This window comes from Rattus norvegicus, chromosome 18 (assembly GCF_021556685.1).
Source record: "Rattus norvegicus strain SHRSP/BbbUtx chromosome 18, alternate assembly SHRSP_T2T, whole genome shotgun sequence".
NCBI lineage: Eukaryota > Metazoa > Chordata > Mammalia > Rodentia > Muridae > Rattus > Rattus norvegicus.
This window is the reverse complement of record NC_141551.1, coordinates 53520508-53537139: the sequence shown is the minus strand read 5'-3', so window position 1 is coordinate 53537139 and position 16632 is coordinate 53520508. Positions and strand designations below refer to the sequence as shown.

Genomic DNA, 16632 nt, shown 5'->3' with positions numbered 1-16632 from the left:
ACAGCTGACTTTAAAACTATATGTGGAAATATTCCCGGATTCACCTTTGACATTCACACAGGAAAAGCTGTTGGTGAGTTTGTCCCCACTGTGTTTGGGAATGTTCATATCTACATATTCATATATACCATATTTTGTGCTCTCATGTCTCAATGCAACAGTACCACAAGAATCAAATGATCTGGATTCCAGGCCAACATGATTAGTGAATAAAAGGAGAAACATGCTTTGGTACACTGACCAAGTATCAATAAAATTATTATATTCTATTAGCACAGCCTAGCAATTGAATTATTACTTGGCAATCCAAAAATTCGATGCATACCATGCAAAAATGTGAATTTCCCTCAAACTGCATATTGTTTTACATGGTTAAATAGTCTACCTCATTTTGGGTGTGGGAGGGGTGATATGCCTCACGTGTACTGTGTGTTACATATGTGTGCCAGTATTTATTGAAAGCCAGAGGCTGGCATCCGATGTCTTCCCTCGTCTATCTCCACACTCTTTTCTGAAGCAGGGTCTCTCACGGACTCCTCCGGTCTCTTATTCAGCTAGGCAAGCTGGCTGGGATTACAGATAATGCCAATGTGTCCAACTTCTCTTTGGAAGTTAGGGATCCGAAGCCGGGTCCTTAGGCTGATGTGGCAAGCGCAAACACACGGAACCACCTCTCCAGCCCCTCCAGCCCCTCCAGCCTTTTTTTAACTGCTAGTTACTCTTTTCAAAAGTAAATCTTAAGGCTTTGGTACATTTTTATGCCATCCCTTTCATGTGATCTCATTATGAATTTACAGAGTGACTTTTCAGATACATTGCTTCCTTCTGAACGGACTTCAACTGCTAACTCTATTTTTTTTTTCCTTCGTAGTTTAAGCAATGTGATTTTAAGTCTCTATGAAGCAATAGACTTGAGCATGTGTTTAACAAAATACATCAACTTAAGGAAACATACATAGCTTTATCAGAGGAAGGGCAGCTATTTGGATGACCTGACATAACTTGTGGTTGGGGCTCAAATTTCCCCAACCAAGGCAAGAGGGTTACCTTATGACCCCCTAAGATCTCTTGCTGTGTTTTTCCAACCCCCTTCACTGTTCCAAAGCTCTTGAGGGAACCTAACTGCTCTGCTAGTTCTCAGTTCTTCATATCTTCTAGTTCTTCAGAAGCCGCGAGACCATTCATGCCAGTTTGTATTTGACCGGAATAGAAAGTATGTATTTTCGTTTCAGGCTATACACGCATAGCATCGTTTCGAGGTAAGGTGGTAAAGACATTGAGCAGAAACACATGTATTTTACCAAATCCGTTCAATTTCAGACATTGACGAGTGTAAAGAGATTCCGGGCATCTGTGCAAACGGTGTGTGCATTAACCAGATCGGCAGTTTCCGCTGTGAATGCCCGACAGGCTTCAGTTACAACGACCTGCTCTTGGTCTGTGAAGGTAAACTGAGGAATTTATGTCCATCCTCCAAAGACTTTGCTATTTATAAGTGGCTTTTAGGTGGGCTTCCGGCTTTGGGCTACCTCCTCTGTCGAGTTTAAGAGCTGAGGACATGAATGTGACCCCAAAGCCATAGTGAGTGGCTGTTTACCTGGACCTGTGGTTCTTGCAGACATCGATGAGTGCAGCAATGGTGACAACCTGTGCCAACGCAACGCGGACTGCATCAACAGCCCAGGCAGCTACCGCTGCGAGTGTGCGGCGGGCTTCAAGCTCTCCCCCAACGGGGCCTGTGTAGGTAAGCACGAGGCTGGCAGTCACCAGCCATGGCACTCCACGGGTCCACAACATACTTTCAGGACGACTTTAGAAAGACCGTCTAACTCAGTCTATCCGTCAGGCTGGAACGCTCCCACCATAACCTTCAGATCAGTTTGCTGAGAAAAGAGGTTGCTTTGGTGGATTTCTCTGGTATAAAACAGAATCCTTGAGGTCCCAGTCAACCTACAAAAATTGCATGACTGAAAGGGGGTGGGGGTTGGGTACTTGAAAGGCTTGCTTACTTTGAGTCAGCTATTGTTCTGGTTCATTCTCAGCCTGTCTATAATAATTAATAGCAGGTTAGAGAAACGCATCTGTGCAAAACGAAGGAATCTTAATAAAACTCAGATATGTATAACATGTGGCCTTTCTTTCTTTCCTCTTTTTTCTTTGCCGTTTTAGATCGCAATGAGTGTTTGGAGATTCCTAATGTTTGCAGTCATGGGCTGTGTGTTGATTTGCAAGGAAGTTACCAGTGCATCTGCAACAACGGCTTCAAGGCGTCTCAAGACCAGACCATGTGCATGGGTAAGATGGGCGTTCTCTTCCAGGAGGGACGTGAGGCTGGGACTTAAGGACAGATGCTGGCAGCGTCACATGACCTCAGCAACTACGGCGTCTCCGCCATGCTAAAGAGTTTAGGGCTTCGATGTGAAACTGGCAAGCAGAGACTACCATAGTAGGTTCTTCTGTGCAGAGACTACCATAGTAGGTTCTCTGTGCAGAGACTACCATAGTAGGTTCTCTGTGCAGATACATATCATAGTAGGTTCTTCTGTGCAGAGACTACCATAGTAGGTTCTTCTGTGCAGATACATATCATAGTAGGTTCTTCTGTGCAGAGACTACCACAGTAGGTTCTTCGGTGCAGAAACATACCATGGTAAGTTCTTGTGTGCAGAGACATGCCATAGTAGGTTCTTCTGTGCAGAGACTACCATAGTAGGTTCTTCTGTGCAGAGACTACCATAGTAGGTTCTTCTGTGCAGATACATATCATAGTAGGTTCTTCTGTGCAGAGACTACCACAGTAGGTTCTTCGGTGCAGAAACATACCATGGTGAGTTCTTGTGTGCAGAGACATGCCATAGTAGGTTCTTTGGTGCAGCTATTCTCAGCATTTTGCTCCAGAAGTTCACACAGGATGATGGGCACTCAGACACACTTGGAGCTAGGTGAAAACCACCCACAGGGCACATTTCAGAGTGCAAAGGTAGTAAGGGTGACACATAAACACGTGTGCAAATGCGCATCCCTTTTAGACAGACTATAGCTTAGGCTTTAACGGCATCAATTTGAGCTTGAACTCTTGCAGAAGGGAATATAACCAGAGTCTTTAACTCCATTCCCTACAGCCAACATAATGGCTGGACAATGAATGAGAGTGGGGGTTTCCAAAGGCACATGGGGAAGATGCCCTGAAGCTGGGATCGCCAGAGTGCCCTAACTCTCTTGTCAGCAAGGGCCTGGGCCTCTGCCAGAGTTCCTCTCTAGGCTTTAGATTTGAAGGAGGAAAATTAGGTTTAAAACTTGGTTACTCAAGTGTAGCACACTCTCTGTGTGGAAACGCAGGGACTGTGCACCCAGTCTTTGGGGCTTCTAGATGCTTGATAAGTGAATGCTAAAGCTGGGTTTCAGTGGTGTGGAATCGTTCCCTTCACGGAGTATCTGTGCAATGAGGAGCATGTGGGGAAAGCCTCAGTTTACCCACCGCTCCCTGAGTGCACCTTCCCACCAAGGGCTGCCCCAGAATGACAGAGGAAAATCTCTAGCTGGTGCTTATGTGAAGGATATCGAAACTTCCGGTCCCCTGTGCATGCACATTGTGGGAATGCTTGCTTTCAGGAGACACAGGGGTCTCCTTCCATACTCTTCCAGAAAACATGTGCCCACCCCAAATCTGTGATATTTATGACTCAGAAATTCATATGGGAAAAATCTGCCCCAGTGTTCACCGTTCTTCCATGAGAAAAGTCAGATCCTCAGTTCTCCTGGGCACAGCTCTCCTCCTAGGGAGCAGTGTCTGTACCTTGTATGGTGGCTCTGCAGGCTGGTCTCCAGCACAAAGGTCTTAAAAGGACTCTAGCCAGTCCAAGCATGACAACCTTGGCTCTGGCAGGCCTTGTCCTTCCTGATTCCCTCTGCCTTGCTGAAAAACCATTAGATTGCATTCATAGAGCTGGCCACCAAGCTCAGCTCCCTTATTTGGCCACTTCCTCTGCCGGAGACTGACTACCAAGGACTAGCTTTCTAAGTATTGAAGTCAAGCAATTGGATCGCCCCCTTGGGCTGCCCTAATTAACATTCCCAATCAGAGTAAATCACCTGCACCCTAATACAGGCTTCCCCTTTACCTTCATAAACCGCCATCTGCCATCTGCCTACGGACCACGTCTGTCTCCTCTCTATCCAGAGGCAGTCCTTTGTCCCCATCCTGAACCCCTGTCCCCCTCCCTCATTTCCTCCCCCTTCTCCCTTGTCCTCTATCTCCTACCTTTGTCTCCTATTCCCTGGCCTTTGTCCCTCTGGGGCATAGAAATCTCCTTTGTGCTGAGGTTTGGGGTTACCTGAGCTGAAACCAATCCTTTCCGGCCCTCTGTCTCCTGTCTAGGATAACCTTGCTAACTGTTCATCCCAGGATTTTTGGAAAGCTTATTACTAAAGTCTTAACAAACTCCTATTTGGATTTCACTATTTCATCAAAGGGACTAAAGTCTTCCCTATGAAATTACGATAAATTCTTTAGCAAGTGTTAATGATGCTTTAATACTTGACAAGCAAGCCTGTTCTCTGCAACACTCTGCTGGGAACATTCCTCTCCCCCATTGTTGCTGAGAATTGTACAGACCAATAAGTAGTTAAACTGCTCTCTGCTTTCTGTTCTGTAAGTTTGTGAGTTCGATTTGTCTCCCCTTTGCATGTTCTCATTTTTATCAAATAAGCGTGGTTCCCTAGCACCGCCTGAGGAGAATGTAAACAATAAGTAGTGGGGGCAAGAAAACGTTAAGGGTGAATGGCCAGTTCTAGGTAAACATTGAGTTCTTCTTGGTAGATGTTGATGAGTGTGAGAGGCACCCATGTGGAAACGGGACTTGTAAGAACACTGTCGGGTCCTACAACTGTCTGTGCTACCCTGGCTTCGAGCTCACCCACAACAACGACTGCCTAGGTAAGTCTTTCCCTCAGGTCATCCTCGGCCCTCCCCGATCCCTACAGAATGTACAGAAATAAAAAAAGAAAACCAAGAGCAGGGTTGACTTTTGCTGTTAAACTTGCACACGTGCCAGAAAACAGGCAAAGCCACTGTGAACCCTCCATTTGCCTACAGCCGTTGGTTGCCCTCAGTAATCTCGACGCCGGGTACTGTTTTCCAGCCCTTTCACACAAATCCAGTCTGTCAGGGCAAAACGTCGCTGCGACGCCTGTACATGGATCAAGACTGATTTATAGCTTAGGCTCTCTGTCCCCTCTTGGTGAGACAGAGAGGGACCCTTTTATTCCCATGTTATTTCGCATGTTATATGACTTTATTCCTGATCTACACTTGAGCCCCGGCAGATTTCTACATACACACGTGTCTGTGTCTTAAAATTTCCTTACCCATCAGCTTCAAAAGCCCGTATGCCTTTCCCCAGCAGAGAGAGAGAGAGAGAGAGAGAGAGAGAGAGAGAGAGAGAGAGAGAGAAAGGCACACAGGAAATGGGTTTTGAGATGAGCCCTCAAACAGCACCTGTGCTTGGTACAGGATTTCAGCTTTTGCCTCACAATTTCACAATGACATACAAATGTGACTGGTGCTGGAGAGGTCCCCCAAGGAGGTGGAGTAAATATAAGAGAAAGGGTAACACCACTCTATTCCCTTTATCGTTTTGCATAGGATCCTTATGTAAAGATAATGGGTCTGGAAATTAACTCAGTTGGGTTACATTCCACAGTCCTTTCTCCTCCACTAAAAGAAATACTTTCCAACTGGGAGGAAAAAAATGGAAAGATTCACCTTAAACCTGTAAACCTTTGCCTGTTTATAAATGTCTAAATCATAGCTCATGTCCTTGGAAAACAAGGAGGCCCTCCATGTTCCTGCTGGGATTCCGTCCTTAGAGCATGCGCTCTCTTTCCTGTTGTTAGAGCGCAGTGTAGACCCTTTGTACACGTGGGCCAACAAGCGGGTCCCTAAGCTTCGGCTGGTGAGACAGTAGTGTGCAGACGACCCCCCTGAAGCGCTCACTCCTCTCTGCTTACAGACATAGACGAGTGCAGCTCGTTCTTTGGCCAGGTGTGCAGAAACGGGCGGTGCTTCAATGAAATCGGCTCCTTCAAATGTCTGTGCAACGAGGGCTACGAACTTACTCCGGACGGCAAGAACTGTATCGGTAAGGAGCTGAGGCGGCTCGCCCTGATGAGACGGTGTGAACCCCCACAGGCATGCTCAGCTCATCCACAGTGTCTCGTCACACATCGTATCACAGGACTGCCATGGCCGGTGTCGGGGTATTACTGCCAGTCGGGAGTACATCACAGGGAGGGTTTTTATTGGGGGCAGTGCTTGAGGCTATGTCTTGATAAATGTACAGGAAGAAACAAATCCTAAGGACTGACAGCAGCCTTCCTCCCAAGAACCACCTACGATATCAGAGGAGTGGCAAGGTGTCTTTCTTTCCTTGGTGACCCAGGAGATCAGAGGGCCCAAGTGGTCTGTTACTGTCATCCGGCAGACAGATGTCTGCAATGTCTGTCTCGTGTCTGGGTTACATTCTATTTTTGTCTTCTTTCTCTCTGAAGATACTAATGAGTGTGTCGCACTTCCTGGCTCCTGCTCCCCTGGGACCTGTCAGAATTTGGAGGGATCCTTCAGGTGCATCTGTCCCCCCGGATATGAAGTGAAAAGCGAAAATTGCATTGGTGAGGCTTGGGTCCATCCTGAGGTCATGAGGTGTGCAGGAGGAGAGGGCTTAGTAAGGCTCTGCGGAAACATCAACCCCAGCCTCTGTGTACAGGCTGGCCTCGGGGGCTAAACACACAGCTGCCTGCATCAGCCACGGCTGGGTTGGCAGCTTAGGGGCGTGGGCTTGTTTCCATCAACAGAAGTCTTACTGCTGGTCAAGGGATGTCCATTCTACTCTGGAGCTGGGTTCTAAATGTCAGGAAAGACTGTCCACTAAATTTAAAAATGTCTACAATGTAATCTTGAACACACGATTTTAAAATAGCTATAAAGGTGTGCCCAGGCTCCTGATAATGTGAAGCATGATGGTTCAGTGAGAGACAGTGGTTCCTCTGACGTATCCTGCATTACTTATCCAAGGTTAGAAAATATCAACCCCGTTGTCAGAGCCGATGTCTTCTCCTGAGGCTGGCAGCACAGAACACTGCTCAGCCTTGGAATGGGGACTCGGAAGGCAGACACGATGAGGGTGCCCTGTTGTTGCAGCATGATTGACACTCGAAGCAGCAGCATCTAAGTGAGGCTTTGCTAGCAGGAAAGGATCTCAGAGGTTGCTTTGTCTCTGAGGCTTTTGTTCTACCTCCCTTGACAAGATCCTCAAGATAAACAGCTCTGATGTTCATATCTGAGGCAGTTACAAAGTGAGAAGGGCTGTGGACTTCACAGAACCAAACTATATTTCAGACCAAGTGATTAGATACTATGGGTATCCCTAGTCGTCCTGGTTAGTATATAAAGTTTATTATAAGATTCGATCTTATTTTACTAGTCAAAGTAATAAAAACATGGTCAAATAGTCAAATCAGCTCCGTAAAATGTTTCTTGAAAGTTTAAGATTATCTCTGCCATTTTGTTAAATTTTGTTTGGGTGCTAGGAAAGAGGAATTTTTTATTTGTGCATGTGTATACACAGACGATTTTACAGCAAAGTAACAAAGAAATTCCATAGTCCATCAATCCCTTTCTCTAAAACTAGCAGTATTAACCACAATAGTGTGTGTGTGTGTGTTGTGTTTTGCTTGTGTGTATGCGTGTGTGTGTATGTGTATAGTACATGTGCATAAAGAGTGATGCATGGGGGAGATTCGTATGTGTAGTTGTGTGTGTGTGTGTGTGTGTAGTATAGTGTATAAGTCTGTATGCATGTGGTGTGGTATGTGTGTGGAATGTATTTGTGTATTGCAAATATATGTGTATTTGTGTATGTGGTAGATGTGTGTATGTATATGTGTATAGTATATGGTGTGTATTTACATAGTGTATAAGAAAATGTGAATGGTGTGTATATTTGTGTGTAGTTCATGTTTGATGCATGTGTGTGTGCATATGTGTGATGTGTGTGTATGTATGATATCTGTGGTATATGGGGAGATGCATATGTGATGTGTATGTATGTTGTGGAATGTTTGTATATGGTATGTATTGAGTATATGTATGTAGTGTATGTATGCATGTGATAAATATATGTGGTGTATGTGTGTGTTTGGGTGTGGTGGAGAAGACATATGTGTGTAGTGTATGTATGTTGTATGTGTCTGGCTTTGGGAGATATATGTGTGTATATTATGTGTGTACACAGTGGGAAGTATGGACTTGTGTATAGTATATTTGTGTTATATATGTGTGTAGTGTGTATGTATGTGTACTGGTGTGTGCATACGCATACATATGTACAGGAGCTATTGCTCTTAATCCCTTGACTCACTGAACCTAGAGCGAGGCTGGCAGGCAGCTAACCCTGGTGACTCTCCTGTGTCCACTTAGTGCTGGGGCTACCGTCCCACGTGACCAGTCCCAGCCTTTCCGGTACATTCTGGGGATTTAAACGTGGGCCCTCATGTTTGCCCAATGAGTGTCTCTACCCGGTGAGCCATGAGTTTTGGTTTCATGTTCACTTTTGGTTCTTCACTGTGTTCACGGCCCATCCTTGTATGGGGTGCTCACCACTGCTGCACAGACGCTCATGGTATGGGGATAGAAATGTGTATTTTGTGCACCCCAGCATCACAGGTACCTCTGTCTCATTGAAAGCAGCCACATCTATGATTCAATTTCACCCACATTGCCTTTCTTTAACTAAACCTTGCTCATTGGACAGCTATTCTCTTCCTATGAAAAGTTCACTTCCAGTTAAATTACTTTGCCCTATACTCATTTTATTCCAACTAGTGTTTCCTGTACCTGTTTTTCTCGGATGAGATTCTCCCGGCCTGGTCCAGCTCAGATGCAAACACATACATAGCTGTGTGCACACATACACATACACGTACACATACACATACACATACACATACACATACACATACACATACACATACACATACACATACACATACATAGCTAGCTGTGTGCACACACAGACACACACACATTCACAAATACATAGCTAGCTGTGCACGCACACACACACACACACACACACACACACACACACACACACACACATGCATATCTACATTCCTCAGACATGGCGGTGAGAATGTGGCCGCTCTCCGATACTTAACAGTGGGCATACAGAGTGCGGGCTCCACTTTTACAGAGTCTCCCACCTAACTGGAGAGATACAGTTTGAGTGAACGTGTTCTGAAAAGCCATCCTTATGATATAGCACGGCGAGCCCTGAACTGGAGGTGTGTCCAGGATGCAAAAACACATTAGAAAACGGAGGCAGATGTGACGTGGTGTGTCACAGCCACCAGCCACCAAGGGTCAGCGGTCACCCAGAGTCACTCCTGGGTGTCTGACAGGAATTTACTAATCAAAGATAAAAAGGAAGCAGTAGAGATGCTAGGGAAGCGGATACCCCAAGCGTAGAAAGGCTGAACATGGTTCGGTAAGGTGGCCATCGCAAGGGACAGCGTTAGTTTTAAGGAGGCATGTGATCTGACTTGTTCATTAAGCCTTTAGAGAATTAAATGGAAAACGTGCCAGACATCGCAGGAGGAGCAGAGGGCACAGCGTAAGCCAGACACGACACAGCCTTGGGATCCCATTCTTGACACTGTAGTATTTAGTCTCTTGAATAAAATAACCCACTAAATAAGCATCACACCCACGCACACGTGCGCACACACACACACAGACACACACACTCGGGGCAAGAGAGATGAAGAGACAGAGACAGACACAGACTGAAAACCAATGGTAAAGATTCCTTATTTTAAAGTGTCATTCTGGGCGTTGAGGAATGGTAGTCTTGTGGTCTAGTTTCACTGACCTGGACCATGCAGAACAGTGAGTTGTGTGTTCTGAAGGGTATCTTTGGTGGACAGAGAAAAGATTCACATGCTGCTGACGAGATGCTCAGTAATTGGATGGTGCCTGAGGCTGTCTGTGTAGAAGGCACTGGGAAGTATAGAACAGGCAGCTACACACATGTGCACAGGCATCAAAGGCCGGAGGGATCCCCAGTTGGGTTTCCAAAGAGGTGTTTGGGAGGGCATCCATGGGTAAAAGCTGTTTGAGCATCCCGAGTCTGTGAGGCATGAAGGTCGGACATGCCAGATAGACAGTGAAGTCCCCACCTGTAGTAATCAAGTGTCAGGACCTGGAGGTGTTCATGGGAAGCTCTGGCATGTGATTGGCTGAAACAGGGCATGGTCTCTCACTTTTAAAGCAACAATTTGCCTTAAAAGGATAAAATCACCATGTACATAGTGTCATCTCTAGTTCCATTAGTATATCCTTTAGTTAATGACTGTTGCAAGTAGACTGGGCAAGTAGATTATTTTCAACTGTAGAAAAAAAGATTGATTAACAAACTCTCACTGTTCTGCAGATATAAATGAATGTGACGAGGACCCCAACATTTGCCTCTTTGGTTCCTGCACCAACACCCCAGGGGGCTTCCAATGCATCTGTCCCCCTGGCTTTGTCTTGTCTGACAACGGACGGAGATGCTTCGGTAAGCAGTAGACTGAATTCCTCCGTCATGATCTCTCTTCATTGTGCTAGGGCTTTATTATGACAAAATGCGCTCTACTCATAATTCACCGTCCTCAACTGCAACCTAGACTTCTCAGGAGTGCCTCAAATGGACAGCCTGTACACTCTGTTAGCAGCATTAATACATACCCTCTGACTTTATGCTAAAAGAAAACCGTCTCGCTGTACTGTTTTTGTTATGTTGCTGGCATGAGTTGTAATTTATCAGTACATGGGTTGCCTCAGGCATAGTTTAATTTACTGAAAGTTAAATCCATTGTTTTTATGCAGTTTTAATGGGACAGTGAAAGGCAAAGACTGTGGGAATATGTTCCCGGCCGAGACTGGTTTTACAAATCCCTAAACACATCATAAAAACATTTTAGATATAATAACATTTTGTGCGCAGATCAGTTTAAACTAGCAAATGAAAGTGAACCATGGAGAATGCCCAGGCCCATCTCTAAACTACTGATCTCTCATGTGCCCTGTGCCCTGTCCTTGAGAAATGTCTGGCTGGGACCAGTCGTATCCATATTGTCCCGTCTGTTTAAAGAGCAGTGAGGAGCTGTGCTGTTTGCTTTCCCGATTAGATACCCGCCAGAGCTTCTGCTTCACCAACTTTGAAAACGGAAAGTGTTCTGTACCCAAAGCCTTCAACACCACCAAAGCAAAATGCTGTTGCAGCAAGATGCCAGGCGAGGGCTGGGGGGACCCGTGTGAGCTGTGCCCCAAAGACGATGAAGGTGAGAGCAATGTCAGAGAGAGAGAGAGAACTTTGTGTTGTGACTGTGTGAAGGGTGACATTATACCTTGGTATAAAACTATACCAGTGGTTCTGGGAGCAGCCACTTGGCAAGACCTCCCCCAACAGTTACGGACAGGACGTGTGCACTGAGATGGAACTTAAGCTCCACATCGCTTCACAAGTTGGAAGTGCTGAAGAGTAGCTTGCCAATAGAGCATGGGCCTAACACCAGCGAGGCTAGAGTTTAATCTTTGCCATCAACAAGAAATACGTAGATAAGAAAATCCCATGTCGGTGGAATTTCATGGGCCGTGGTTCTCGTAATGTTACATAAAATTCTGAGAACTAAAATGAACACAATGGCCCAAAAGTCTCCAAAGGCTCCATCAGCACCAGTGAACTCCCAGTAACTCCCCGTCAGATCACACTGGGAAAGGTCACTAGGTTAGGAGTGGTTTCTGGGTATAAAGGACAGGGAAGTTTTTGGACTTCCTAGCGTTAGAAAGAGCCAGGGTCCCCAGGTTGCCCTAGTAGAAGCTCAGATAGCCTTCTCTGAGTCTGCTCCGTGTTGGGTAATGAAACAAAACAAAATGTCTGCGTACAGTGGAGTGAACCTTTATCCAAGCACTCGGGAGGCAGAAAGCACGCTGATCTCGTGACTGTAAGGCCAGCCAGGTCTACAGAGCGAGTTTCAGACTCTGCTGCAAAACAGACTGGAAGAGAGAGAGAGAGAGAGAGAGAGAGAGAGAGAGAGAGAGAGAGAGAGAGAGAGAGAGAGAAACACACTCCTGTTGAGGATGGATTTGTACAGTGTTGACTGGTTCTTTACATGAAGCTCTTGAGTGATGGGGAATCTGTTTCTCTGCAGTTGCCTTCCAGGATCTGTGTCCATATGGCCATGGGACAGTCCCTAGTCTTCATGACACACGTGAAGGTAGGCTTTGGCACAGTCTATTTTTATTGTCGCATTTTATTAAAAAAATAGATAAATTTTCGTTTATTTTATAAATCATGCTAGTTTCAGAGTGCCCTGTAGTACATTTAAAGAATGATTATAATAGTTTATGAACCATATATATTATATGTGTATATGTCTCATATGACAATACTGATATGTGAAATACATGTTTTTCGGATGAAGTATGCATGTTCCGTTCGTGTTAGATTAGTAGATGTAGTATTATTGTACTTAGTGGATGGGGATATAAGCGCCTATCTTTTCATATGAGTGAGCTCATGGGAAGTGTTATATTTTAGATGTCAATGAGTGCCTTGAGAGCCCAGGCATTTGCTCAAACGGTCAGTGCATTAACACTGACGGATCCTTCCGATGTGAGTGTCCGATGGGCTACAATCTGGATTACAGTGGAGTCCGGTGTGTGGGTGAGTGTTGGCTCTGACTTTTGTAGTTCAGCTGGCCTGCTGTATTCCCCTATCTGCCCAAAGGCCCCTCAGCTAGCCTTGGTGGTGGTGGTAAGATTTAGAAAGCCAAGGTGAGCTGATAACAGTCTCTTCATCTCTCCTACACCTCCCCAGGCAACGTGACTCATTGTGAAGATGGAGTTTCCTAGCATCTGTCTTTAACCACATACACAATCTCTAAGGCCTTGGGATGTGGTTCAATGATAGGTTACATTTGCTTTGCATGCACAAGGCCTTAGTTTGGTCCCTAACATTTAAAATAAGCAAACAAGCAACATTAATTAATTAATTTTCAAAGCCCGAGTGGGAGAATAACTAGGAGAATTGGCCATTTTGCTTTATGTCTTTGCGTACTTCTTGAAGCAGATGTCCACATCTGCTCTGGACTCGTGACCATTGATTGCAGAAAGCATTACCATCTGGGACTGAGAGCCTTGCAAAGTGGTCCTTCAGGCCACTTTATGCACTGCATAAATGCTGACCAGGGCCAAAGGGAAGGTGCTGGGTGGGAGGGATGTGTCACCATGCCCTTTTCGGATCTTTGCAATGTGTCTGGGCCTCTGCACCCCTTCCTCTTGCTTTGCAGACACTGATGAGTGTTCGATCGGTAATCCCTGTGGGAACGGGACCTGCGCCAACGTGATCGGGAGTTTCGAATGCAATTGCAATGAGGGCTTTGAGCCGGGGCCCATGATGAACTGTGAAGGCAAGTCCTCCTGCCTTGAGGATTACCTGTTCTCTTCCTTTGAGAATATCGAGTTAGCTTTTGAAAATTATCTCCGCCTTTAGTCACTGCGTTATTCTGCTGTCCATACTCATCACGAGGACCGTTTCCTTTACCTCACCAAGCAGTCCCAGAGCTCATGACAGCAGCCCCTGTGTGCCTCAGGGCTGTCCTTCATTATTTCCTTGTTCTTTAAGATTCAGTTATGTTTTCTATATTTTCGTGCCTTCCCAATACCTTGGTTAATTTTTAATTTATACTATGGATATTGGGAAGGATACATCCTGGACTCAGATTATGTTCATGCTTTTTTTTTCCTTAGCAAAGTTAACTTGTGTAGACATAATTGCAGCCCGCTCAGGCCTATGAAAGTTCAGGTTTCAGTTCTACTCTTAGAACCTACAGGCCAGCTTCTTTGGGTTTTTTCCCACACATACATAGTTCAGGCAACAGACTAGGCTGTGTACATGGAAAGGAAGAAGTACACCATTTCCCTTTCCTGGTGCTCTTTTCCAGAACTTCATTCACTCTGGAGCACCATGGTGACCTCAAGATTGTGTCCCCAGGACAGATTATTAGGAAGTCTAGATTTAGCTCTCAGGCTGTCACCGGCAGGGTACTGGTCATCCGTAGGGCAGATTAGGAGAAGGAAAGAGGGAGGGAGATCAACCAATCATGAATGTTAGTCCTTGCAGTTTCCTAGCTCTGACTTTTACTCATCACCAACACTCCAGGTAGCTTTTGTAATTCTTCAGCACGTAGCCGTTCACTTCCTGAAAGATAGCTTTGTCAGGTACTGTATTTTATGTGCCAGAAGCAAATGTCCTGTTACCTTGTTGCTTCCTATGTGATCTGTGAGAAAACACATTAGTGTTTCTTTAAAGAAATTGTTAAGAAGAAGCTATATAATGAGTCTCATGCTAAACGCATGCCCATTTCTTTGGCCAGACATCAACGAGTGTGCCCAGAACCCGCTGCTCTGCGCTTTCCGCTGCATGAACACCTTTGGATCCTATGAATGCACATGCCCAGTTGGCTACGCCCTCAGGGAAGACCAAAAGATGTGTAAAGGTAAGGCCACGGTCGAAGGGAGAAGGGCAACTTGACTTGCCTCATTGGGATATAGCCTACTTTGGGCATAGACCTCTCCTGGACACCTTTCTCCCAGAGCATTACAGGAAAAAAAATCATGTGGCAGCTTTGCTATAGATTTCCTCTCCTACACAACAGGACACTTAAAAGTATGTGGATGAGATGGCTCGAGCATCCCATTGCTGTCACGTGCCCAGGCCCTTAGTAAAGCAAAAGTTACCTTTCCCTAAACTCATTGTAAGGACCAGTCTGGAAAGTGTTGCACATCTGGACTAGAGCCAGCTGTTCAGAAGACCGGGTGCCTTCGTCCTCTGCCACACCAGATGACAACGTGACAAGAGTCAGAAGAGCAGAAGTGTTACTGAAAAATTGCTAATGCCTATCTCGCTAAATAGAACGTTCTGTTCTTAACTGATGTGTTTCTTCCCTTTTGATGCATTTTAATGACTGTTTTCTAGATCTGGATGAATGCGCTGAGGGGCTTCACGACTGTGAGTCCAGAGGCATGATGTGTAAGAATCTGATCGGCACCTTCATGTGCATCTGCCCCCCTGGCATGGCCCGCAGGCCAGACGGAGAAGGCTGCGTAGGTAAGTCCCAAGGGAAGGTCTCTGGGCTCTCGCTCCCAGACGGATCTAACACTGATCCCCGAGAAGCCAAACCTAGGCCAGCTCCTTCCCAGGCTTTACTGAAGCTGGCTCTCATGATGTCGGGGTCCACGGTAGCACATGAGGCTCTGGGTCATGTAGGGTGTGGTTCACACTGCTGGAAACTGTGGGGGGTTGTTAGGTGTGAGCCTCTGTGAGTAACTGTCCATGACGTCCCTCCACTCACATAGCCAAACGGAAGTTTAAGGTTAACCGTCTCACCTTCGTGTCATCCCGTGAGTGAGGGAAATGGATAAGGAGCAGTCCACCACCATCATCATCTTTTCCCTTCACCTAACACGTTGAGTTTCCAGGCGTTCGTTTTCACAGGGATAAGGCAGAGCTGTCACTCATGGCCCGTGACAGTCTGGCAAGCATGTCACAGCTACCACAGTTGTTATCAGTGTCCTTTTCTCAAGGGCTGTCCCCCGAGCCACCGCAGCCCACCACACAGGTTTTCTCCTCCCTAAGAACTGTTTAACTCAGAACCTGCTGCCCCCTGCCAACCTCCATTACCCAGGAAAACTGAGGTCTTTTTTTAAAAGAAATTAATAGTTTCCTGTTTCTTCAATAAAAAGAATATCAAAATAATAAGATTTCTCAAAAAGGGATCTCCATAGAGTTGCCTGCTACTCAAAGTCAGAGCAGGGAGAGACTGAATGGACACTGGGGATGCCCCTAGGAGACGGGGATCTTCTAAGCGTGCACTGTGGTGACAGTTGTGAGAGCCTGTAATTGACCAAAAACCATTGAATTGCATGCTTACAAATTTTACGGCATGCAAATTATACCTCGGTAAAGTTCATCTTAAAAAGCAAAAAAGAGATACAGGACATAGAGCTAGTTATGCTGTTTGTCCTAACAAAAATAAAGAATGAAATCAAAATAGCCGCTCCAGACCCACAGACAGATGCATACTGGTATATCTATGCTAGAAAACATACGTAGCTGTTAAAGGAGCGTGATAACTGTATGTGCATACGGGTAGAGAAATAACCGTAATTGTGGAGCAGAGCCATGTAGAGTAACATGTCATTTTGTGGGAAACTGCAAGTAATATCATGTTTCCCGTAGTACACATGCAAGCATGTCAAAGACATAGGAAACGATTTAAAAAGAGAAACCACAGGTCACCCCAGGAGTTAACCACCAAGAAAGATACTTTAACTAGAGGTTACTAATCTAGAGTGGTTTTCTATCCCTATCTGCAAGATTTGATCTTTGACAGGAGTGAATTCCTAACGAGCATGCATAGCATAGATCTTAAAAATGAGGCACCCCATTAAATTCTGCCCGAAATTCCAATATATCTGCCTTCTTCCTGTCATCGCACCAAACTGCCTTTGACAGCGTATAAAGAGAA

At 45.6% G+C, this 16632-nt stretch overlaps 1 protein-coding gene across 1 annotated transcript in view; it reads left to right on the top strand.

The window, feature by feature from the left end:
• The window catches only part of Fbn2 (fibrillin 2), a 205397-nt gene that overhangs the window by 163060 nt on the left and 25705 nt on the right, over positions 1-16632 (top strand). Inside the window, 14 exon segments of the mRNA NM_031826.2 lie at positions 5-73; positions 1321-1446; positions 1619-1744; positions 2170-2295; positions 4820-4936; positions 6012-6140; positions 6550-6669; positions 10491-10616; positions 11230-11382; positions 12253-12318; positions 12642-12767; positions 13393-13512; positions 14479-14601; positions 15081-15212. Coding sequence (NP_114014.2) covers positions 5-73; positions 1321-1446; positions 1619-1744; positions 2170-2295; positions 4820-4936; positions 6012-6140; positions 6550-6669; positions 10491-10616; positions 11230-11382; positions 12253-12318; positions 12642-12767; positions 13393-13512; positions 14479-14601; positions 15081-15212 — 1659 coding nt within the window.